We start from the raw sequence: 25,981 nt of genomic DNA on the forward strand, positions 1-25,981 counted from the left end.
CTCGCAGGCCCTCCCAGCTCTCGCGAGCGGCACAGACCCGCCAGGAAGCCACCCGTCGCACCACCACGGGTCTGGTTCCCTGCAGCCAGGCCCCGGGCCGATGCTTTCCAGTGCTTCGGGGCTGGCGGGAGAGGTGTCAGTGGCTTCCGTCCGGAGGCCGCTCGCGGGCCGAGGCCCAGGTACCTTCAAGTCGGCCGAGCAGCGGTAACAGCGGCAGCACCGTCCCAGCGGCGGCGGCGCCTGCGGCGGCGGGCGGAGGGGAAGGGCTGACCACTGAGACGAGTCGGGGCCCCAGCTGGCCAGAGCGGCCTCACTACGCCGCGGCTGGTGCTCCCCCTGGAGGCGGGCAGCCCGCACGGCGGCTCTGCCGGCTCTGAATCAGAAACTCAGTGATTCCGCGGTGAACTAGGCAAAGTACCAAAACTGCGACGGGGGAGAAGAGAAACACAACTGAAAGAGGTTTCATCGATTTGAGTCCAGGATCATTTTGCATTTTTCACGTCTTTTTCTAAAGAAACATCCCACCCCTAAGCTAAATGCAGGCTTCAAAGGCAAGGACAGTTTTACCAAGAGCTGTAGGCATCAATTAATAGTTGCTGGCCTAATTTAGGTAAGTCTTCTCTATAATCCAAATTGATGTATTAGTAATAGCAACTACCGACTGGCTGCTCTAATTCTAAAATATGACCCTGAGCTTTTTTCTAAAAGGGTTTGAATACTTACATCCCACTTTTTAGAATTCCCAGACGAAATGCAACATGCGTCCAGCCCGAACTAAAAAGGTGGCAGGTCGTGGGAAGTTCATTTACTGGAAACTTTTTTTTTTTTTCGGCTTAACCAACAACTCCAGTCCTACAGCCAAGAAGACTTGACCTGCACAGTGGCCCTCCCTCCCCTGAATTCTAGCATACTCGCTCAGCCAAGCCACCCTCTAGGGGGTCTCAAGTCCTTCCATTCAATGGCTACTACTCAGTCTAACAGTTTGCTCCTGGAAATGTCATGTAAATGTTTAGGATTATTGTCAAATTTGAGAAAACCTCTATCACATCTCTTTCACATAAGAATAAGATTTCAGGGACTTCCCTGGTGGCACAGTGGTTAAGAATCTGCCTGCCAATTCAGGGGACACGGGTTCGAGCCCTGGTCCGGGAAGATCCCGCATGCCGCAGAGCAACTAAGCCCATGTGCCACAACTACTGAGCCTGTGCTCTAGAGGCTGTGAGCCACAACTACTGAAGCCCGTGCACCACAACAAAGAGTAGCCCCTGCTCGCCGCAAATAGAGAAAGCCCATGCGCAGCAATGAAGACCCAACGCAGCCAAAAATTAATTAATTAAAAAAAAAGATTTCAGGCATTTCACATTTTCTTGTGCAGTGACTAATCATAAATATTAAATACTCTTTGAATTGATGACATTTATTAACCAATTTGTCATTGATGTCCTCCTTGAGGTTCTGTGTTAAGTTTATTATATCTTCATTGATGCCTGTAAATTGTGTCAAATCAGCAAAGAATTTCAGCCTTCTCCTAGTGTGTTCATACAGTTACCTCCTTTTCATTAATTGGTTTATCAAACAATCTAAGAGCCTGTTCTGTTACTTCTGTTCAAATGAATCTCTCCACCTTCATGAACTACTGCTTTTGTTTGATCTGAAAAAATATAGAGACCGTTAAGTGTAAGCAGTGCTGCTTTCCTTCTGGAGGCTCTGAGAATCCGTTTCCTTGCCTTCTCTAGCTTCTAGAGGCCACCTACAATCCTTGGCTCATGGCCCCTTCCTCCATGTTCAAAATCAGCAGCTTAGCATCTTTTCAGCTCTCTGACCTCTGCTTCCAACCTTGCATCATCTCTAACTTTGACCCTCCTGCCTCTTTATAAGGACCCTTGGATTATGTTGGGCACATCTGGATAATCCAGAACAGTCCCTCCATTTCAAGGTCTTTAATTTTAATCACATCTGCAAAGTCCTTTTTACCATGTCCAAAGTCCTTTTAACATAGTCACAGATTCTGGGGATTAGGCCATGGACATCTTTAGGGGAATGTTATTCAGCCCACTGCAAGAGCCCTGAAGCTTAAACTCCATTTCCTTCAGGTAAATCTACCTTTTCTTCCTCATTACCGAAATCTGTTTGGTCCTGAGTTCTGATTGTGAGAGTTCCAACAGGGAGGAATACCTGTAATTATAACTGGGATAAGTGTTATGAAGTAAAAGAAGAGAGATGTTATAGGAGGGCAAACTGTCCAGGACCTAATTTAGATGGAAGGGCAGCAATGCCTTTGAATAAGTGGTATTTAACTGAGATACACAGGATGAGGAATTAATTATACAACAAACAGGGGGAGTGTTTCAGACAGAGGGGACAGCATGTGTGGCCTGGGAATAGTGATGTCAGAAGGTCAGTGTGGCTGAATTGTGTCCCTGCCATCAAATCCTCAGCACCACCACAATGAGTGGCACATGGTTGGTACTCAAGATTACTAGCTTAGCAGTTCTTAGCCCTGGCAGCACATTACAGTCACTACAGGACTTTAAAAATACCAACACCCTAGCCGAGACCAAGTCAGAATTGTTTGGAAGTGTGGCCCAACATCCATAGTTTTTAAAGGTGCTCGGAGAATTCTAATGTGCAGTCAGGGTTAAGAGCCACCGTGTCAGATACAACCACAGGAGTAAAGAATGAAAGAATGACAGAAAATATTTGCTTGGCATAGGATTTTCTCTAAGGAGGTTTTCTTCTGTTTAAAGAAAAGAAGGGTTTTGGCCATCTTGATTATACATTCCTTTTCAGTCTTAGAAAATGCAGAAGAGTCTTTCAAAAACATTGTTAAAATAAATAAGCTACAAGGATATATTGTACAACATGGGAATATAGCCAATATTTGATAAATAACATTTGTAATATAAATGGAGTATAACCTTTAAAATTTGTGAATCACTGTGTTGTACATCTGTAACTTATATATCTACTATACCTCAATTTTTTTAAACAGAAAAAAAAAAACACTTTGTAATAGAACGCTTATCAGAAGAGACTCAGAGTGATCTAGCAACCGCCCCAGTGTAACCAGTTGTCTCAGCAGAAAGAGATGTGTTGGAATGGAGAGGTGTTTAAAAAACACACCATTATCTACAAAGGAAAGGGCATTTCTTGGTTTTGAGCTCTGTTTCCCAGAAGGCATTCCAGTTTTTGGTAGTACTAACGAATGACCATCAGAGGGAGACATGCTCCCAGAAAGCTTGGCTTCCCCCAGTCTCTAGTCTACACCAGGCTAACAAGTATCAGGTGTTTTTAACCACACCGAGAGCTCTCAAGGCATAACCATGGAGTGAGCATGTCACAGGATTAGAGATAGGTAGCATATATTTATCTATGCCAGAGTTAGGTTCATTTCAGTTCTCCAACAGTTTAAGCATTTAAACCACCAAAAAAAAAAAAAAATGAATCATGTATGTGTGTCAGGTATTGTATTTGCAAAACTAAGGAAAATTTTCCTTCAGCAGACAGTACAATTGGAAATGAAGTTTCAAGCAAATCTTTCGGAAAGACATCTCTTGTCTTTTGTTAATTGCAAAGAAAACATCATAGGTCTCCTTGAATTTCTGGAGTTAAAATAACAGCTAGGGGCTTCCCTGGTGGCGCAGTGGTTGGGAGTCCGCCTGCCGATGCAGGGGACGCGGGTTCGTGCCCCGGTCCGGGAGGATCCCACATGCCACGGAGCGGCTGGGCCTGTGAGCCATGGCCGCTGAGCCTGCGCGTCCGGAGCCTGTGCTCTGCAACGGGAGAGGCCACAACAGTGAGAGGCCCGCGTACCGCAAAAAAAAAATAATAATAATAACAGCTAGACCCCTCGGGAATAAGGAACGAGCTTGGCTACTTGCTGAAAACCCAATTTGTTATTTTTCTTTGCATTTACCCACACATGGCAGAACCACACAGGATTTCACACATGCGTTAGATGAAATAATGTATGTGATGGGAATGTATATAGTGCCTAGCTCTAGTTAACCTTCCCTTCCAAAAGTAAAGTAACTGATCGTTAGCAAGGGAAAAGCTTTTGCAAAGGTTTAAGCAAATGCATTGCTTTGCAAAGCCTTTAAATGTGACTGGTGAGAGGTGGGTTCAGTCAGGGAGGGAGAACATCTGTGTGACAGGATAGTGGATTTATTGCAGGCATTCCGTCTCACACAACTGGGGGAGGAGTCCAGGAAGTGAAGGTTTGGAAGGAGATGCTGGAGGCTTATATAAAATGTTACAAACTAGTCTGCCTGAGGGGGCCCGCTGAAGTGGGACCACAAAGGGGATCTTTAGGACCTGCTGCCTCTGTGCAGCCAGCTACTGCTGTGTGAGTCCCCCACCAAGCATCTGGTGGTGGGCCTGTGCTGTGTTGCTCAGCGGGGCTAGAAGGCAAGAAGGACTGGACATGAAGTGGAGGGGGACAAGGACATGCCAGAAACTGCCAGGAACTTGCCTTTCCATGTCACTGTATCTGATTGTGAAAAGACTGTCAGAAGATAACGACCTCTGCCTTGCTCTGTCTCCCAATTCTCCTGGAAAGTTCTCCTTGTGCTAATTTTAAACTGGAATCATACCGGAGAGGGGGCACTGGGAAACATAGTTCCCACATTAACCAAGTTGACCAACAAAACAAAACAAACAAGAAAGCAGCACACATGTAGGCTCTTAACAACTAATTTTGCAGATGAGAAAACTAAGGGCCACATAGGTAAATTGCCTAAACTCACATTACTATCTCAAAGCAGAAGCAAACTCAGAATTCAAGTCAGAGGGGTAATCTTCCACTCCACTATCATGCCTCTCATCCTTGGTGGTACTTAAGTATTTCAAGAAAACGGTAGAAAAATTTCATGCATCACTTCTGAGTTCCCTTAATAGGCTAAGAGTCTTTGAGTAGCCAGTGTAGCATCACTAGGCATAAATCAGACTATCTTGCCGAGACTATGTCTGGGCATCTGGGTTACAGGGGCTCTTTGATGAGAAGTTATGCTTGTGTCCACCAGATCTCAAAATCATTGAGTAATGAGATATGAGCTATTAGGCATGTGGTGGATCATCTTACTTGGGGTGTAGGATTATGTGAGAACTTGGATTCCAAACCACCTAAGAATTGATTGCCCAGACAGCACTGTTGCGTATCATAGAAAACATCAATAAAGACTCTGCAAAGTGCCTAAGAAATTATGATGTCCATATATTTGATCATTTCCTTTATACTTCAAAACAAGCACCAGAAACTCATCAAGTCAAAGGTTTGTAAATTTTTTCAGAAACGGACAAGGAAGGGTAAAAGGAGATAACATGGGAAAGTCCAGGCTAGCTTTGCCTTTTTCTATTCCTTTCTGGCGCTGGGTTTCTTTCTAACCCTTTAATATTCTCACTCCTTAGAAACCACGCTAGTTCAGGGATTGTTACATCTGGCCAAAGAAAAGCCAAGGAAGGGCTCGTACTGATCCCAGAAGGCTCTGAGATGTCTTCTTGGTCCAGATAACAGGCAGTTTAGAAGATTCCAGCAATCTGTGTTGTTCAAGGGTCCGCTTCAGCCCTAGAATGACACTTAGCTCACCCCAGGGGCTCAAACCAAACGGAAATTTTAGGCTGAGGGATCTTAACTCTCATCTTAGTCTCACAACAAACTCCTGGTGATCATTCAAACAGAAGCAAAGCACATCTTTTTAGTCTTGAAATATACTCCAGGAAGTGAATTTTATCAGAACTGGCCTCAATTCCACTCTCTTTCTCTCAAAACACTGATCCTGTGGTTTCATTTTCATCTTCACAAAATTTTTTTTTTTGCGATATGCGGGCCTCTCACTGTTGTGGCCTCTCCCGTTGCAGAGAACAGGCTCCAGACGCGCAGGCTCAGCGGCCATGACCCACGGGCCCAGCCGCTCCGCGGCATGTGGGATCTTCCCGGACCGGGGCACGAAGCCGTGTTCCCTGCATCGGCAGGCGGACTCTCAACCACTGCGCCAGCAGGGAAGCCCAGCACATGTAAGTTTTGTAGGGTCGTCTCTAGCTAACCATATGGGCTTTCCTTGTGTAATATTTTAGAAGAGGTTAGACATTCAGTTGATTTAAAGGCACTGACCCTAGTGGTTTTGCACTGCTCTTGCACCAAATGTGGTTTCTCTCCTGGAAATGTGGGAACACAGAGTTGGCTGTACTTCCTAATGGGTTTTCCATCTGTCCACATGAGCACATATTTGATGGGGTCTGTAGAGCAGTTGTCCGGGTAACCTATTTGGTTTTCTGCAAATTAAGATCCCTTAGCTCTTCTTAAAATCACTCTGAGGGGGAACGTAAGATAATTTCTAGTTTACATATTTCACATAAAATTTGCTTCCCGATTGTCCACGTGGGGACCTGTGCAAGCCATAAGCTCACCACATACTGGTGGCTTTGGCAAGCACGTCAGCTCATCAAACAAAGCCCGCGCGTGCTTCCCTCCATGGGACGCAAAGGGGCTCGGACCTCTGGGCCTAACTACAATTTAATCATCTCTGTCCTTTTTTTCTCATAATTATTTTTGTGAAATTTTGAAACCCAAGTGTGTTTGCCCCCGGGCAGAGTGCTTATGACAGTTATTTTAGGAGTTTAAACCTCAGCAGAAACGAATACATGTGTCTACACGTGGAGAGAAGTGATGTTGGTGAATGTAGATGTAGCAGGAGAAGATCTGGCTGAGTGGGGACCATGAGGGGTGAATCTATAGATTAAACCATATGCTAATTTGCAAAGCCATGTCGCACCCCTTAGGAGTTACTTGAAGGAATTCAACCGTTGCCTACCTTTATAACTCACGCCCTGCATGATGTCTTCTCCCCTGCTGGATGGCTGTGCTGTTGGGAAGGTCCCGACCCAGTAACAGCACTTGAAGAGTGAAGGCATCACCCCCAGCAGAGACGGGGTCTCACTCTCCATCTTCTCTCGGAGGCTGCAGCAGGGCAGGACGCTCTGACAGGTGGAACTTAGGCTTTTTACTCAACGATGGAAGTGCTTCAATCCACAAGTGATTGAAACTCCCAACGCCATCTAGAGAAAGGCCCAGTAACCCCCAAAGGGGCTAACAGCTCCTTCTTCTCTTGCATAGCTGCTGAGGAATTTTATTTTCTGCTCTCTCAGTTCCTTTATTCTTCATGTTGTATACTGTGGAATGTACTTCATCACTTGTATTTTTCTTCACTTGTATTATTCTGATATTGATGATAATCTCAATGTCTTGGGAAAAAAACTATTATATTCAACGTTTCAATTTTTGCCATCTTCAAATGGGGATAAATCGCTCTATTATATTATAGGGATGCTGCAGTCGTGTACGCATATATACAGATCCCTCTTTCCTCTTAACTCCTAATCACTCCCTTAATCTCAAACTTTGCTAGCACAGTTGCTTATCCTTCCCTAAACACTGTACTCACTGTCCCATCAGTGTCTATCCTTTCCTTTTACATGTGTGCCCCCATCTCTGCCTCTACTTGTCTCTACCCTTTCTTCAAAGTCCCTCTTCCCCTCAGGCCTTCCTGACTCACCCCACCCACCAACTTCCTATGACACACAGGTCCACACTACACATTGGACACCTACTCCATGCTGTCTTGGATTACTCGCAATTATGTGTCAAGTTGCAACATATGAAATGGGTAACATTCAACTATTTTTGACCTACAAAACAGCAGTTACATATGGTTCAATCTAATATATGCATCTTCTCACCCCAAATACAAATTCTCTTTGCATTCCTAGGGTCTTCAATAGATTCTTATACAGTGTAGGCATTTGCTATTAAATAGACTTTGACTATTGCCAAACTGGCGAAATAGAGGATAAGCTTCTATTTTAATCTGAAAATGTATCCTAGCCCATTAATACACTCACCACGGGTGATCTGGGATGTTTAAGATTCCCCCTTGCAAAAATGTCCCACTACAGCCTAAAATATAAAACTTTACGGCGCTAGAAGTTATGGCTAGAGACATTGCTTTATAAATTTTATAGGGTTTTAACAGATTCTACACTTCAAAAAATGATTCACAGAATTTTCATCAATAAATTCTATGTTCACTAGAATATATTTCATATTTATTATATAGTTACACAACCCAGTTAGAAAAGAACATTATAATATCACACTTTACCTAATTATATTGATTCCTCTGTCCCTCTCCCTTACTGCAATCTTAGTTCTATATATAATTCTATTAATTAATGATGAACTGAAACTGGATAAGAAAAAGTCTAGAGAAAAGGTATACATAGTTTTAAAGCTAAGGTATCTGATATCAAGTGCAGGGCCCCATTGGTTTCCAAAATAAAAATATTCAAAATAGTGTCATGACTATTGAGCTGAATTCAGTATTCTAAGAACAGAATACAACTATAACAGTGGAGAAACAGAGAACTGGGCAGCCTGTTACTTGGAGCACATCCATATTGGTAGGCTCACAATTATATAAGGAAACAAATCGGTATTTCATCAACTCCTTGCTCTGGTGATGGATTAGTGAAGTCCAGATTTCTTTTTCAATGATTCCTTTTCTTAGAGCCACAGCTGATGAGTCATGCCCTCAGATCTTAACCCAAAATGCATTTTTAGTGTTTTATATTAAGCCTTTCATTCATGCAATATCAGAACATATAAAAGGTTTCATGAAGCCAGGTAAATATCTATCTTAGGGGAAAAAAAACCCCAACGAGCTTTGTACTAATTGGTTCAGATTTGCCATTTGTCACATATAAGTCACTAAAAACAAACTATATAACTTCGTTTTGCATTTCCCTTTAATCTTGAGATGAGCAGAGTTCTGAAGTGGTCTTGATGAATATGGTCCATCTTAATGTGAAAAAAATGGGAAGGAGTCACATTTCTTCCACTGGTGGTAGGAAGCCTACTTTCAACCCCCAAGCTCTCTCATGGTCAAGACAGCCTTTGAGAACATTTTAAAAAGTTAGACTTTCTCTTCAAAGACCTTCTTCCTTTATGGTCCCCAAACCACAGTCAACTTCAGCTGTCTTAATCTTGCTTTTTCTTGGCAGAAAACTAGAATAGTCTTTCTGTTACGAAGTAAACAGAGAGGTTAGAAATATATATGAGAGGAAATAATTTCCATAACAACAATAATAGTTAAAAAGCCAAAGTTTAATATAAAAAAGGCAACTAAAAGGTTGTATCTGTTAAGCACTGGTTGTTTTAAATGGCTTTATCGTGTAGAAGCTTTGTTTCCGAGGTAGCTATACATCTGTTAGTGCTGAGAGTGCTTTCTACAGGTATGGAGGGGTATGCGTGTCCAGAGCACCTTTCCAGGCACTGGGATCTCTCCAGGTAACACTTGAACTCTGCCTCTCTTGTCTTTTTCCCCTCTCTTAAAGACATGTGACTTTCAATTGCTAACTTCACCCAAAACCTTTAGTGCACATCCCACACAAAGTTTTAAAAAGTATTATAGTTATTTTAAAATATTTTAAGAAGTTACGGTTGCTGCAAACCTTCAGTAAGTGAACAGTTGGCTTTCAGTGTTTATAAAATCTCTAAGACAGGGCCATGGAGAGTGGGCTTTGGCCCTGGTGAGATAAATGTGTGGCAGCTCACCAGGCAGAGCAGCTAAATTTTTTTTTTCTCTGAGATATTTGTCTTGATAGAGAGGCCCCATGGCAGAGTGGTTAAAGGAACAAATAAACTTTATTTGTTAAGTAACAAATAAAGACTGCTTGGGTACGGATACTAACTCCATCATTTACGAGCTGTGTGACCTTGGGCAAGTTACTTAACCTTTCTGTGTTTTCAGTTCCCTTGGCTACAAACCAAGGATAATAATAATACTTGGGTTGCTGTGAAGATTAAATGAGTTATATGTGGAAAGCAACTATAACAGTGCCTAGCTCAGGATAAGCTCTCTATAAAGGTTGGCTAAAATAAGTTGGAATTCAATATAATTGGACACCAGGCCCCCTTCCGACATGCTGGCCCTGCTCAGAGCATGAGGGAGGTTTGCCTCCTTTAGCATTGCTGCTCACCCATGCTGACTATTGTGTTGTCTGTTGTTCTAGGACAGTGGCTCTCAAACTCAAACATGCATCAGACTCAACTGGAGGGCTTGCTAAATACTGATTGCTGGCCCCCAACCCCAGAGCTTCTGATCCAGTAAGTTGGGGGCCTGAGAATTTGAATTTCTAGTAAGTTCCCGAGGGATGCTGACCCTTCCGGTCTAGGGACTCCACTCTGAGAACCACTGTTTTAGGATAATAGTTCCAATCCTGGCTGTACTTTAGACCACGTGGGGAGCTTTAAAAAATTCTGCTGCCACGCCCCTCAGATCAGTTAAATCAGAATCTTTGAGGGTGCAGCCCAGCCATCATTAGTGTTTCGAGCTCTCCAGGAGACAATATGCAGCCAGGGTTGAGAACCACAGCTCTGTGCCGTCACTATGCTGCCGAAATGGATGAATTTAAGTGACGGAGTGATTTTACAGATAAAGAAGCTGAAGCTTGGTGCAGTGTTTCCCATTGGAGTTCTTGCTATAAATGCTGATTTACTGAATCCATCTTTTGGGGTGAGGCCCAGAAATTTGCATTTCAGTAAGTACCCCAAGAGTCCCTTATACACATTTAGTTTTTTGATCTGCCTGAAGACACACAGCCAGGAATTGGTGGAGTTCTCACCTCCTGTCTCTGATGTAAGCAGCCAGAAATGCTGTTATTATGTAGGAGAGACAGCTCTGCATTTAATCTGTTTTTTAAATTTTTCTCTGAGCTCATTCACTCAAGGAAGGACCTTATATATTTATAAATACTGTACTTATATACTATCTTTATATACACAGCAGACTCTGACAGGAGCTGGACCAATAATAAATCCCATTCAAATGCTACTTAGAGGCTACCTTTATTTTGTTCACCCACACTTGGATTTGAACCTTGAAAGGAAGAGTTAGTTAAGGGCACGGCTCTGGAATCAGATTGCCTGCTTCCTCCTGCCATTGATACATTGATACATTGATACAGCCTGGAGCAAGTCACCTAACTCTCTGTGCCCCAATTTCCTCAACTGATTTACAGGATCACGGTAAGGATAAATGCATTAATCCACAGAAAAGTGCTTCGAACAGTGCCTGGCAATGAGTGTCTATTAATGCTTTCTATTATGATATTTATTGTTATTGCTATCTGCACAGCAGACCCAAATGCTTGAAAAAGTAGTTTATAAACTTAAAAGTTCTTTTATACAGAGTTCACCACAGAAAGTCGATGAAACTAAAATATACAAACTAGAAAGAGGATTTTAAAAAAAATGTATGGAGTGTGGAAGAAAATTACTGAAGAATTTCGTATGCTTCTTGGAAGTTTTCTATATATAAATTCAGGAAAGTATTTCTCCTCGCCCAACTGGGTGCCACGGTAAAAAATGCTATTTCTATGATGGTTGTCCAACCAGACCAGCGTATATGGAGGAGCTTCTGTGAAAGACAATTCTGGCTTAACTTTAAAAGTAGAATGACTGGTTACTTAAAGGGGAAAAACGGGCAGATTTATCAGAATTATAATATATCCATTACATAATTTTACTCACAGACCTGGCTTTGTTGACTGTGGTGTTTTTTACTTTTGCCTTGTTCTGGAACTTCAATCTGCTAAACAGATTAGTGAAATGTCAGTCAGCACAGCCGGAGAAGCGAGCACACAAATAATCTATTTAACCAGCACATTTCTCCTTCCACAATAATCCTCTTAATGGTCCCGAAGGCTGCCAGTCAGCAGGACACCTGCTCATCGTCTGCACAGGCCCCCTTCGTTTGCCAGTATCTCAGCGTTGCGGAAATTGAGTCCCCAAAAGTGAAGTGAAGCTTAATGTTTAACGTTGGTGGCTGCCTGTGGATTTTGTGATTTAACACAGCTTTTAAAAGGACTTCACACGAAATGAACTCCTAAATCCACAAATAAGCCACAGAGCTCCAATCCATACGCTGAACCAAAGCCAGATGGGGCTTTGATTAATCAAAAAGCATCATTAATCAAACCGAAGTTTAAAATACTTGAATATATCTCATGCACATAAGGTAAACTTAATATAACGGTCAGGGGCCCAGCAGAAAACAGATGGCCCACTCCTGGGGCAGCTGAGGGGAGTTTCTAAAAGGAACTGCCTGATGGGGGTGTGGGGAAGATTCAAGTGAATCAGTGACGGGGTGTGGGAGCCCTCAGAGGCTAGCAGTGAGGGGCTAGGGAGGGTGGGAGTAATTCTTACCGCTTCTAGGCCTGAAGGGGCGAGGGCAGCAGCTGGTACTGGAACCAGAGTGGCCGCTGCAGCAGGGAGGAGAGGTCACCTACAGGAGCTGTGGCCCTCAATAGAGGGCCGGGCCAACCCCAGAGACCCAGCTGGGACAGAGCTGGAGAAACAAATACCCCAGTCTCCATTTTCTCCCACTCTCCAACTTCACTGGGTTTCCCCCTGGGTGACACCGGTCGGTCGGAGGCTGGAGGTCAGAGGGCAAGGCCACAGCACACAAAGGTCAGTCTCCTAGCCAGGGTTTAGGGGAAAGTGCTCTTAGACCCTCCTTATAGAAAAAGAAAAGAACAGCTATTAAACAACTATGCGTTATGTGCGTATCTCAACTTATCACTCTGTAATCCTGAATGTTTCTGTACTAATTGCCTTTCTCCTTCCACAAATAAACTTCTTAACACTGGATTCTCAGTTTCTAGCCACTGTATGGTAAACATAGGCATTGGTAAATGACAGAATGAGGGGCTGAATTAACTAAGTTTTTTATTATTGCTTATTATTCATGAGACTATAGAGTGGGACATTACAAAATAAGTGGGATAAATAACATGACACTGCAAAAGAGCATTATCTTTTAACTTAATTTTGCCATAAAATACATTGCTTTGAAGGATACGTAGGACTTCCTTTAGGTTAATATTCTCAACAGAGATAGTTATATAGTTGAAGCCTATTTCAATAGTTTCAAAAAATCATTATTAGGTCTTGGTAAATGAGAAATTAATGTTCTGATATCTTATGTGCTTCATTATTATTATTTTACGATATTACATTATAGTTTATAAGTAGACTTGTGTGACGAAATACAGAAGTTGGGAGAAACCTCCCAGAATTTTTCTCTCCTAGTCTCCTTCCCCTCCCCCTCCCCATGTAGAAATGAAATAAAATAGAACCCACTACAAATGTTAAGCAATTTCTGATATAATCAGTTTCCTTGACTTATTTCAATAGGCTTTATATATTTTATATACTGGGGTAATAAAGTTGGGGGAAAAAGGTAATCCTTTTTTCATAATGCAGTATTCCTGCACTCTCTCTCTCATCAACAGAATTTCTGTTAATAATATAACCCTTCATTCCTGCACAGTAACTTCCCCCTGGCTCTCTAAAACTTTGTCCTCCTGCTGTGCTCAGACCATTCTTGTGATGACTGTAATGTCAGTACATTTTCCGTTTTCTGAACTGGACCAGCTATGCAAAGGCTACCATTCTTGGGACATCAGATAGCACTGCCCTTGGTGTTTCCCCTTCTCATCACATAGCAGAAGCACACTTCAAAGCACCCATCTCTGAATCCAGTGGCCTTTTACATAGTCTGATCTTGCCCCAAATGAAAGAGGAGTGGAGAGAGAAATATTTATGGCAATGGTAGTTGGGGAGGGGATGGGAGGTATGAGGCAAGCTGGAATCAGAATGCTACCTGTTCTTTGCCATTTTTCGGAAAACCAATTTAGAGATTCAGACCCACTGAAGATGGTAGAGCAGAAAGGTCTCTGGTGACATCATGGAGTCACCATCCCAGCCCCAGACTGCCTACTTCTTGGCTTCTTTTAGATGAGAGAGAAACAAACTTTTATTTTCTCCAAGACACTTATTTTGTCTTGTTTTTTGTTACAGGAAGCCAAATCTACTCTTAACTAATAGACTTTATTTTCAAATAAAATAATCCTTTAATTCTTTTCTAGTTACAAGTAGCAAATATTAAAAAAAAAAAATTTAGGTTTTTGTGTAGGAGCATAGCTCTAAGAAGAATGTTACACTTCTTTTTCCCTTTCTGGTTTTCAATTAATACTGTCTGAAGAATTTAACATGTTTTTTGTTGGGTGTTTACATTTTTCTTTAGTGCATTTTTTGACTTCAAATTTTAATGATCTCTTCATAAATGGTTCAAGTCTTACCTTTGAAAGCATTGCTTAAAGCTAACTAAGCTAATTAACTTTGTTAGCACTAAATTTCTTCTTTCACTCCTTCCTTCTTACCAGGATAAAACAGTACTATTTAATCTCCCTAGGGACCATCTGCTTTATTTATGGGGCTTATTTGGTTACAGTTTTCTTAATTTCTCTTTCCTTCCCCCGATTCTTCACAATTATCAAAATCTTAGAATTTATTCTGCCTTGCAAATTATAGAATTTATTCTGCCTTGCAAATTAGAGACCTCTGTTTCTTAGTCCATACAAGCCTTCTATAAGCGATAGGTGTCAGTTCAGACGTTATGTGTTTACCTAGAAAATGAGTGAATGTCACAGTCAAACATTTATATGGCTACTTTAAGCTCCATAAAATGACTTGTTCTCTTCAATTGTGCTTTGTGAGGAGGTCTAGAACTTAGTCGAAGTTCAAACAGCTGATCTGTCTGTTCTATTTCCCTTCCAGGGTCTCATTCTACCCAGGGGTTTGTACATGAAATTCCAGACTAAAATATAGACTATTCCTACAGCATCCAATTTTCAAGAGGAAGGGTCTTAACTTTTCTTTCTAAGAACCAAAATAAGGGAAGAAATAAAGACTTCGTGGAAATAAAACTTGAATATTTGGATAAAGCAGTACAAGTTTTATTGACTACCATGCTGATTTTACTGTCAGCCACTGGGATAACTATAGATTTTAATTTGCGTGTAAATCCAAGGAATGTGGTAGTGTGCTTGTTTTTCTTTAAAACTTTAAATAGACTACTACCTTCTCCTATTATAGAGCAAACTCTTTTGCTATTCACTGTACAAGTATTTCCTGCATCAAATAGCTTACACTTTACTGAACCACGTTTGAGAGTAGTTCTCCCTTTTAATGGGGCTCCTTTAATTACTTTTCTCTCTCTGTCTCTCTGTATCTGTCTCTCTCTCTCCCTACATATATATACACACACATATGTATAATGACATGATATATTTATGTTTATACATATTTATCATATATATATGTAAATTGGAGCCTAAGAGGGTCCATCCTGCCTAGGAGGTTAGATTTTATTACTCTTTTAAAAAGAGCATCCTTGAGACTTCCCTCGTGGCGCAGTGGTTAAGAATCCGCTGCCAATGCAGGGGACTCAGGTTCAATCCCTTGTCCAGGAAGATCACACACACCATGTGCCACAACTACTGAGCCTGTGCTCTAGAGCCCACAAGCCACAACTACTGAGCCCGTGCACCGCAACTACTGAAGCCTGTGCGCTCTAGGGCCTGCGTGCCACAACTACTGAGCCAGTGTGCTGCAACTACTGAAGCTCGCGTGTCTACAGCGTGTGCTCTGCAACAAGAAAAGCCACCACAATGAGAAGCCCGCGCACCACAATGAAGAGTAGCCCCCGCTAGCCACAACTGGAGAAAGCCCATGCGCAGCAACGAAGACCCAACACAGCCAAAAAAAGAAAAAAAAAAGACACGTGCTTAATTAAAAAATAAAAAAGCATCCTTGATTCTTTCATTGCTTTGATTTGCTACTTTCTAGTACATTTTGAAGCGTTCGAACACCAAGGGGCAGTGAATTTTATCTTCCCTGGGAAAATATTTTCAGTTCTAGAAGAAAGAGAAGTAAGTATAAAATGCATGTTTTTTCTTAGAAAAAAGCTGCTAACTCAAGTAAAGATCAATGTTAAACTAATGGTATTATCCACCCTTTTATAAAACACTAAAATTAAATGAAAACATTAGGGAAATTTTCAAATATTTTCTTCTCCCGTTGCAGAGCACAGGCTCCGGACGCGCAGGCTCAGCGGCCATGGCTCACGGGCCCAGCCGCTCCGCGGCATGTGGGATCTTCCCGGACCGGGCCATGAACCCGTGTCCCCTGCATTGGCAGGGGGACTCTCAACCACTGAGCCACCAGGGAAGCCCCTCTGTTGTATTTTTAAAGACCAGTATACTATTCTGCAAGAGAATTATGTTTATAAATATCAACCAAGCATTAGTATTTGTAATCATTTTTTTATTTAAAACCAAACTGTACTATCTTATTTGGGACAAGCTTTTTAATGATGGTGACAAGGCAAGTAGAAAGTTTAAAATCTCAGGAACTCTCTTTACAGCACCAACACTTTCAGTGAGTAATTAGGCCTTTATTGAAGAGATGAAGACTAGAAAAACAAAGTAAATTTTACATTGAGGAAAAATTATAGCCTTGAGAGCTTCTTTTACTCAATGGCTTCTCCAAACTGCTAAAGGCATTTTCATTTGGCACAGTGGAAGTTTTAAGAGGCTGTGAGTTCTTTCTAGAGACAAAACTGCAGAGCTTATGTAAGCTCATCGCTGCTGTGTTAAAGACCTCTTAAGATCCTGTCTTTGTGATGCTGCTTTTGTGGTAAATCTGGAGTCTTCCGTTTGGGGGAAGGCAGAAATACAAGGATACAGAGTATAGGATTAGAGAGTTCTCAGCAATCCAAGGACGACTTCTCCTTGGAAAACATGGCTTGCATTCTGAAGACTGAGCTCCCAGAAGGCAGGGAAGCTCACTTCTGGGCAGTTGGGTTCTTCCCTTGAGGACCAGACTTGCTGGCCCAGGGAATTCATCAGTGTAGTTTAGTGTCAGCTGATGGTGGAAATCAAGTGAAACATATACACAGATAAGAGCACTTACCATTTCTGGATTCTCTGCAGCTTGCTTTACCATCTTTTCTGAGATCATCTTTTTCAAGCAGCTACTCAGCAAAAAAGCCTAAGAAATAAAGAACTCTCTCAGTTGAAGAGATCCTTATTCTCTTCCTTCCCTCTTCATACAGCGAAGCAGATTTTGTGCTCTGACCTACAACAGTATGCTTTTAAGAATTTAGAGTTCTTCTTTAACTTTTGTTAATTTGCATAAGATATAATTAGCAAATAACCATAAATTTTCTCAATTACATGGATATATTTGCAGTAATTTTTTAAAAGGTAGATTAAAAATGACCAGGATCTCATTATTAATCTTTTTCCCTTTCAAAACTCCCCCTTACATCCCATTTTTTTCCTATTACTTTGTAAACAGCTCATGTCTTATGAGCAACAGACAATAAAAACTGCTTATAATTGCAATAAATCAACTGATGATGGTCAACCTTATATTTAACTGTATGCATAATAACCGAGAGACCTATTATTAGGCATACATACTAACCTGTTTGAAAGAATATATTAGTACCTTATGGCTTTTACTGAACTAAAGACAAAATTAGTTGTTTCTCTTCATTTTTAAATTTTCTGGTATTTTTAATCATTCACTGTCAAGACTGTCAGTTGCCGCCAACATCACCTGTAGCTTATTGCTGACTCATCATTGTTAGTGCTAAGACACACGTGTCATCCATCTTGCTGCACAAAAACTGGGGCTTCCGTTTTCCAGGAACTTCACCCCATGTGCCAAATTTAAGGTTCCCTGTGATTTTCCCATTTGCTCCTTTCCCACAAATCCTTTTTTTCTCCCTCTTTTTTCTGCTCTCAACTCTTGGCTTGTTCTTTTCTTATTCAGCCCGACTGAGGTTTGAGACAACTGAAGCTCAAAGCTTGAGGCTATAGAACTTTAGGATAAATTTGTGCTCAAGGATGGTCACTCAACTCCTATACAAAGTTACAGAAATATGTAGGTTAGGATTCTGCTATAAGCCAGGTAAGGTTTATTAAATATGAAGGGACTGAGCTTCCGTTTAAAGGGATCGGGAACGATTTGGGCCCCAGCCCTCTTTTGTATTTGCAAGGCACACAAGCCACATTTCTGTCTTTTGCAGAAGTAGCCCTTGGGTGCATAGAAAAAAACCCACACTCCAAAGGAAATAAGACCTTACCAGGAATCCTTTAAAAGAATGTTTATTGCACCTCTCTATAGTGGCTTAAACTCATTTGCCTCAAACTAGATTAAAAGACCATAATAAAATTTAACTACTGCACATAACATTCTAGCGGAAGGGCGTGGTTTCACTGCCAAAATCTCTCTGTGTCTCTCCAAGTGACTGCAGATCTCGCCTTGGCAAACCATCCTATCATTTCCCTAAGAGTGTTTTCTATTTAAGGTGAACCTGGGTAGACATTTCTTTAACCTAGGATGTTGGTTTAGTACTTTGTGTTTTTCAGAGGACATTGATATCTATTATCTCCTGATCAGCACTGTACCCGTAGGGAGTTGAAAGGGAGCTTTGTGCCTGAGACCAGAATGCTCCATGGAACACAGAAGTGAGTATGATCGCCAGGGACTCAAGTTGAATATAATGTTGATGCAAAGATTACTTTGATATTTTGGTTTCATTTTAGAACTTTTGTAATTTTGACTCCAAATTGAAATAGTTTATCTCGGTAAAAAGAACTTTCAATTGGATTTGCCATTTAGAAAATTAGATTTTTTAATGGATTTTTTATTTCAATTATTTCAAATTTACTTCAAATTTAATTGCTGCTACCCAACAGCCATTGTTCCTTCTTCCCTCATAACAGAGCACTGATTTTGGAAGTACCCAGCTCTAGGCAGTGATGCTTATTCTAAACTGATCATGGATCCAGTTCCTCTATGCTAAATGCTTGATTCCCAGACTCCCTTGCAGCTAGGAGTGCTCATGTGACCCAGTTCCGGCCAATGAGACAAAATGGAAAGTCTACTGGGGGGCTTCTGGGGTAAGGCTTTTGCTTTCCAGATAAAAGGGATAGCTTTTATCTACTTGGAAAATGCCAAAAGAATTATAGAGATGCCAATCATTTGCCTCCAGTATTCTTATTAAATGAGATGACAAATATCTGTATTGTCTAAGCCATGGGTTGGCAAACAAATCTAGCCACCCCACCTCTATTTATAAATAAAGTTTTATTGAAACACCCATTCATTCATGTATTGTCTGTGGCTGCTTTTGTGCTACAATAGAGTTGAGTAGTTGCAACAGAGGCCATATGAACCTCAAAACCTAAAATATTTACCAACTGGTTCTTTGAGAAAAAGTTTAATGACCCATGGTCTAAGTCACTGTTAGTCAAGTCTTCTGTTACTTGGTAACTAAATTCATTTCTAACTGATATGAAAGCTTTGGTGACTAGTAAAATAAAACAAAATAAATGACATTACAGGCTCAAAGGAGCATGTGTAGCGCACTCTAGTACTCTGCTCCAGTTGGGTTAGGGCTTTGTCCACCCCAGAGTGCAAGAGAGCATTTTAGCACAGAAGGTTTTCCTGCTCTGCCCTAAGAACTTACCTGTTTGGTGTAAAGAACAAACCACTGCCAGTGACTCTCCTCACTATACTGAAATCTGAGCTCCAAGTTCTGGTTGAGAGTTTGCTGGGGCCCATCCGTATCCAGCAGAGTCCCCTATAAAGGAAAAGATATTATTTGATATTCAGTAGGAATGTAAGTGGCTATTACGTGCTGGGCAAAATATCAAAACAAGTGAGACTATTCCTATTCTCAAGAAACTATAAATTCAACCTATTTGGGAGCCATTAAAGCAAATCATCATAGTGTGATATAATAAGTATCAATATTATATGGGAAATGAATACAGGTCTATGGAAGTAAATAGGATGGACACCTAATCCAGACTAGGATGTAAAGGAAGGCTGGCAGAGGCTGTGGCGGGGTGGGGTGGGGGGGTGGGGGGAGGGGGGCAGTGTTATTTGAGCAGAAGTAGAAATTATCCAAGTTTGTTGTATGTTTTTTTGGGGGGAAGGGGGGTGATGGTGACAAGTGGTTCCTGGTAGAAGAAAAAACAAGTGCAAATGCACTGAGGCCTGAGGGAACCTGGCACACTGGAGTGTGGCTGAAGCACAGCCTGTGAGGCATGGGGGGTGGTGAGAAAAGGGGCTTAGAGAAGCAGGGTAGGGCCAGATCCTGAAAGCCTGGAGAAAGCCCCTGTGGTTTTTGCTATACAGCATCTATCCCTTTCTCTTCTAGTACTGGAGTTTCAAATTCCCTTGCGAAAACTTTCCGTCTTCGCTGTGGCTCTCTAGGTAGGACTGTCAGGAAATGCTGCCCTCCTGGAGGGTGGCACACGTATTGCATGCTTTATGAATTATATCTCACTAAAACTGTTACAAAGGAAGAGAATGATGGTGTGGTGTTGGTAGAGGGATAGACACAAAGATCAGTGGAACAGAGCAGAGAATCCAGAAATATACCCACACAAATGTGCATAACTGATTTTTGACAAAGGTGCAAAAGCAGTTCAATTGAGAAAAGATAGCCTTTTCAACAAGTGGTGCTGGGGCAATTGGATTTCCATAGGCAAAAAAAGGGAACCATGTTCTAAATTTCACACCCTATATGCAAATTAACTCAAAATGGGTCATGGACTTAAATGTATAACCTATAACTATACAACTTTTAGGAAAAAAAACCCAACAAAAAAACCCGGGGAAAAATTCTTCAGGATTTAGGGTTTGGCAGAGAATTCTGACTTGACACCAGAAACACAATAAAAAAACAGATGAATTAGACTTCATCAAAATTAAAATCTTTTGCTCTGCAAAAGGCCCTATTAAGAAAATGAAAAACTGCAAAGTGAAAGAAAATATTTGCAAACCGCATATCCAACAAAGGACTAGTATCTAGAATAAATTTAAGTACTCTCAAAACTCAACAGTAAACAAACAGTCCAATTGGAAAATGGGTGAAAGATATGAAGACATTTCACCTAAGAAGATACACAGATGGCAAATAAGCACATGAAAAGATGTTCAACATCATTACCCATGAGAGAAAAGCAAATCAAATCAAATCATTAAATACCATTAAACACTTATCAGGGTGGATAAAATAAAAAATGGTGAAAACACCCAATTGCTGAGGAGGATTCAGAGAGACTGGATTGCTCATAGATCACCGGTGGGAATGTAAACTGGCACAGCTCCCTTGAAATCAGTTTAGCAGTTTCCTAAAAAATTAAATATGTAACTTCCACATGACCCAGCAATTGTACTCCTGGGCATTTATCCTAGAAAAATGAAGACCTGTGCTCAGACAAAAGCTTATACATGAATATTTATAGAAGCATTATTCATAATAGCTAAAAACTGGAAACGACCAGATAGTGGTTAAACAAATTTTAGCCATTCACTACCATGGAATACTGCTCAGCAACAAAAAGAAACAAACTACTGAAATACACAACAAGCTGAATGAATTTCCAAAGAATTATGCTAAGTAAAGGAAATCCCAAAAAGCTACATAATGTTTGATTATATTCATGTAATATTATTTTATTTTTTAAGGTAATCAATTCCTTGCTTTTATTTATATTTTTACCTCCTAAACACAGTCCATTCTTATTTTTCACTGTAGTCGTGCTCTATAATGATACCATAAGCACTAAATTAGTGGGTACTGAAAAACAGCCCAAGGGGAAATATAGGTTTAGGTTCCTGTGAACCTCTGGTCACATTTTCATCAACCGATCAATACATAACCTTGTTTTATGTGTGTTTGTTTTTTCAGTTGAGGTATAATTGATATGCAAAAAACTGCACATATTTAATGGACACAATGTGAAGAGTTTGGACATATGCATATATACATGAAATCATCACCACAATCAAGTAATAAATATATCCATTACCTCCAAAAGTTTTATATAATATTCTTGAAATGATACAATATGAAAATGTCAAATAGATTAGTGGTTGCAAGGGTTTAAGGAGGGATGGGGGTGGGAGAAAGTGGATGCAGCTATAAAAAGCCAACATGAGAGATCCCTGTGATGATGGAAATGTCTTGACTCTTCATTGTATCAATGTCAATACCCTAGGTGGGGATGTAGTACTATAGTTTTGTAAGATGTAATAATTGGAGAAAAGTGGGTCAAGCACATGCAGGATCTCTGTACCATTTCTTTCAACTGCATGTGAATCTACAATTACATCAAAATTAAAAGTTTACCTAAAAAATAATTAACTGTTTAAAGCAAAAATAATTATAACATAGCATGAGGCTTATATGTAGAAATAAAGTATAGCAACAAATACCACAAAGGACAGAAGGGACAAATAGAGGTACACTGTTGTAAGGTTTTTACCCTTTTTGTGAAATAGTGTAATATTTGAAAGTAGACTGTAATAAATTAAAGATATATATTAAAATCTCTAGGGGCTTCCCTGGTGGGACAGTGGTTGGGAGTCTGCCTGCCGATGCAGGGGACATGGGTTCGTGCCCCAGTCCAGGAGGATCCCACGTGCCACGGAGCGGCTAGGCCCAGGAGCCACGGCCACTGAGCCTGCGCGTGCGGAGCCTGTGCTCCGCAGTGGGAGAGGCCACAACGGTGAGAGGCCCGCATAACGCAAAAAAAAAAAAAAAAACTCTTAAATCACCATAAATTTAAAAGGTATAGCTAAAAAAAAACCAATGGTGCAAATGAGTAGAATCATAAAATAGTCACTCGGTCAAAAGAAGGCAGGAAAAGAAAGAAAAAACTGATAAAACTCAAAGAAATGGACAAATCTACAATTATAGTTGAAGATTTTAACACTCCTCACAATAACTGACAGAACAAGTAGAGAGAAATGTGTAAGGACAGAGGTTATTTGAACACCATCAACTGCTTGACATAATTGACATTTATAGACTCTTCTACCCAATAGTGGCAGCATATATTTACATTCTTTTCAAGTGCACATTGGACATTTCAAGATAGACCAAACTTTGGGCTGCAAAACAAGTTCCCATAGTTTAAAAAGACTGAAATCATATGATATATTTTTTTCTGACCCCCAGAGGGAAAGAGTGGCGCAGAAAGAAGGGTTAGGAGGCTGTGGATTTCATCCAGGCAGGAAATGTTGAGACCAAGCTGTGAGGGCAGAGAGAAAGGGAGAGTTTTGAGGGAAAGCAGGGTCATAGAATAGATAGGTCTCTATATCAGATATAAGGTGGGGGGAGGATAAATTAGGAATTTGGGATTAACAGATACACACTACTATATGTAAAATAAACAACAAGGACCTACTGTATAGCACAGGGAACTATATTCAATATCTTATAATAACCTATAATGGAATAGAATCTGAAAAAGAATATATACATATATATATGTGAAACTGTATCACTTTGCTGTACACCTGAAACATTGTAAATCAACTATACTTCAATAAAATTTTTTTTTAAAGAAACCATGTAAGGTAAGAGAAAAGCCAGAGATTATTTCAAGATTGCTGGTTTGGCAATTAAGGAGTGGTGGTAGAGGTTCCCTTTATCAAGATAGGGAACACAGGAGGAAGAACCTTAGGATGGGCATGAGAGGGAAAAGATGAGTCTGGTTTGGGGAAAGGTTGAGTTTGAGGTGTCTATGAAACACTTGGTGAAGATGTCAAGAATGCAGTAGGAAATACTGGACTTTTAACCAGTCATCTGTAATTGATTTCAGGGAATATGTAGAGGAAAGATGCTAGAAATGGAACCCCAGGAATCACCAGCATTTCAGGAGTAGTCAGAGGGAGAGGCAGCCCACAAAATTAGGGGAGGAAGCAGGGCAAGTTTTGAAAAGGAAGACGTGGTTGACTGTATCAAATGCCACAGACAGGCCTAGTACCAAGCCAGCTAAAAAATCCCTGTGGGTTTCATGGATTTAGCAACTGGGTATCATGGTTGCTCTAGTAGCATCCATCCTCTACTAGTTAACCTCCATTGCCTGTGTAAAGGGGATAATCCCTCTTAGCTCACTGGGTTATTTTTAAGAACTTAATTAAATAGCAGATGTGGCATTGCCCAGCACAGCACCTGGTACAAAGTAGGCACTCAATAAGTCTGATCAGAAGGGTTTCTCTTGGGAGGAGATGGCAAGGTAGGTATGATGCCAGGGATCCTTAAAATAGCTCTGATGGGCAGCGCTCAGTTTCCAAGCATAGAGATCTTGTCGGTACCGAGAACGTACTGAGTGCTCAATAAATGGTACCTGTTATTGCTACTCGTTGTTATTACTTTAAACACCCTTCAAGCAGTAAAGAAGCCTGAAGGTGGAAGGTGGGAAGATGGTTGTCTCTACAGCAAGGGTGGGGAACTTGTACCAGATAATAGAAAGGTTTTTACCACTAGGTGATGTTTATTGTGGCTTAGATGCCAGTCCACTCAAGGTACTGATTCGAATGGCAAATCTGCTTCCCCAATACCACTGTTGTCATCCGAGAACACTAGGATTTTAAAATCATGGGTGTAGGCTTTAAATCATGGGTAAGGCAAGCTGCCAAGATACTCACAAGGAAAGTGACCTGCCAGCACTTCACTCTGTTCATCTGGAAAATGACATCCTGGGTCTGGTTATCAGGCAGGGTTATGCAGCAGCTGATCTCATTATTGCCAACAGAAAGAACGGTCCCACAGCCGGGTTCTGGGTAGTCACAGGTACAGGGATCCAGCTGCACGTATCCATAGTGCCACACCTCTTGGGATAGCTCCAAAAACTGCTCCAAAGGGGGGGGTGGGGGATGGAGGAAGCAAAAGACTGCTTGAAGCAGATGAAAATCTCATGTCAGAAGCTACTACCATTCTAATGCAACACATGGAATGGAGTCACAGTGAAAGCACCTTTTTCTTCTGGACGATACAAATGAAGACAATGCCCCTTGTGCAACGCTGCGCATGTTCATGGTGTGTCCTGCCTCGTTGACCACTGTCTCCCTGCTCCTGTTACAGTGCTCAGACATAGTGGAAATAAAAATATTCGATGTGTGAATGAAGAAGGAAGAAAAGAGTAGAAGGAAATCGAATGAATAGGTAGTTCTCACTTTACCACATGGTTAAGTCAGAAGGACCACCCAGTGACAACCTGGCTTTCTCCCAATCCTTCCCTGAAGCAAGGTAACTTACACCTCCCTTTCAAGGACTACGTGAGCGCTCTCTGTTAAAGGGAAACCTGCTGAGACAAATGCGGTGAGGGACAGCTGACTCTTGCTACTAGGTGGCAGAGGATTCCAGGCTACTGTCCCTCCCGGCCACATGTTGGACCAGCTCATTGTGCTGAAGCCCATGCATTTAGCTTAGGAGATGCGTTAAGCTGCCGGGCCTCCCTTTGGGTCAGTGGGCAACAACAGAAATGACAGGTTGTAAGTAGATGCTACCTACCTGTGTGGGTGGGGACCAGGGCTGAGCAATCTTGCCGCAGAGCATTTAGAATAGTTTCATGGCTTTTACTACAAAAGTTGTTTTTTATTATATGGTATAAATCTTTAATTTAATTAATTTAAATTAAAATAAGTTTAATTTATTCTTTGGTAACACTTAAAAAATTTGTAATAAACTCTTGGCTGCAATGCTCTAAAAGAGATGAAAGTATTTGTTTAATTAAAAGTTAAGCTTCATTTCTCAAGAAAGTTGTTGATGAATAAGTACTATGCTCAAAATGCTGGCTGGCGTTTGCCATTCAAAGGAGGTGCACTGATATTACTGACTGTGTGAAAACCAGAGGACAGAAATCTAAAAGGATTATCCGTTTGAAAATTAGTTCTGTTTTTGTTTTTGGCTGTGGCACACAGCTTGCAGGATCTTAGTTCCCCAACCAGGGGTTGAACATGGGCCACGGCAGTGAAAGCATAGAGTCCTACCCACTGGACCGCCAGGGAATTCCTGAAAATTAGTTGTTTTAAGAAGTACTTTAAAGGGACTTCCCTGGCGGTCCAGTGGTTAAGACTCTGTGCTCCCAGTGCAGGGGGCATGGGTTTGATCCCTGGTCTGGGAACTAAGATCTCGCATATTGCATTGCGTGGCCCCCCAAAAAAAAAGCCTTAAAAAGATAATTTAACATGTGTAACTGCTGAAGG

At 41.2% G+C, this 25,981-nt stretch overlaps 2 protein-coding genes and 1 long non-coding RNA gene across 9 annotated transcripts in view; 1 reads left to right on the forward strand and 2 right to left on the reverse strand.

The window, feature by feature from the left end:
• Nucleotides 1–297, reverse strand: part of ANKRD46 (ankyrin repeat domain 46) — a 37,097-nt gene extending 36,800 nt beyond the window's left edge. The window contains exon 1 of one of the 3 annotated variants that reach the window (XM_019925056.3): nucleotides 184–297. The gene's annotated coding sequence lies outside the window, so the exon portion shown is untranslated. Of the gene's footprint in view, nucleotides 1–37 lie in introns of all 3 variants that reach the window. The other 2 variants (XM_019925058.3, XM_019925057.3) reach the window with 2 other exon arrangements.
• Nucleotides 298–444: 147 nt separating this feature from the next.
• LOC141276921 (uncharacterized) lies at nucleotides 445–11,709 on the forward strand. Its single transcript, XR_012327292.1, has 3 exons — nucleotides 445–610; nucleotides 5,857–6,012; nucleotides 6,778–11,709. It is a non-coding gene; the product is annotated as an uncharacterized lncRNA (long non-coding RNA).
• Nucleotides 8,068–25,981, reverse strand: part of SNX31 (sorting nexin 31) — a 63,441-nt gene continuing 45,527 nt past the window's right edge. The window contains exons 10-14 of one of the 5 annotated variants that reach the window (XM_019925052.3): nucleotides 24,422–24,625; nucleotides 19,440–19,553; nucleotides 16,871–16,948; nucleotides 11,589–11,642; nucleotides 8,068–9,072 (exon numbers count right to left, since the gene is read on the reverse strand). In XM_019925052.3, the coding sequence (XP_019780611.1) occupies nucleotides 8,980–9,072; nucleotides 11,589–11,642; nucleotides 16,871–16,948; nucleotides 19,440–19,553; nucleotides 24,422–24,625 (543 nt within the window). In that variant the 3' untranslated portion in view covers nucleotides 8,068–8,979. The other 4 variants (XM_019925051.3, XM_019925053.3, XM_019925054.3 and 1 more) reach the window with 4 other exon arrangements.

This window comes from Tursiops truncatus, chromosome 17 (genome assembly GCF_011762595.2).
Source record: "Tursiops truncatus isolate mTurTru1 chromosome 17, mTurTru1.mat.Y, whole genome shotgun sequence".
In the NCBI taxonomy this organism is placed as follows: Eukaryota; Metazoa; Chordata; class Mammalia; order Artiodactyla; family Delphinidae; genus Tursiops; species Tursiops truncatus.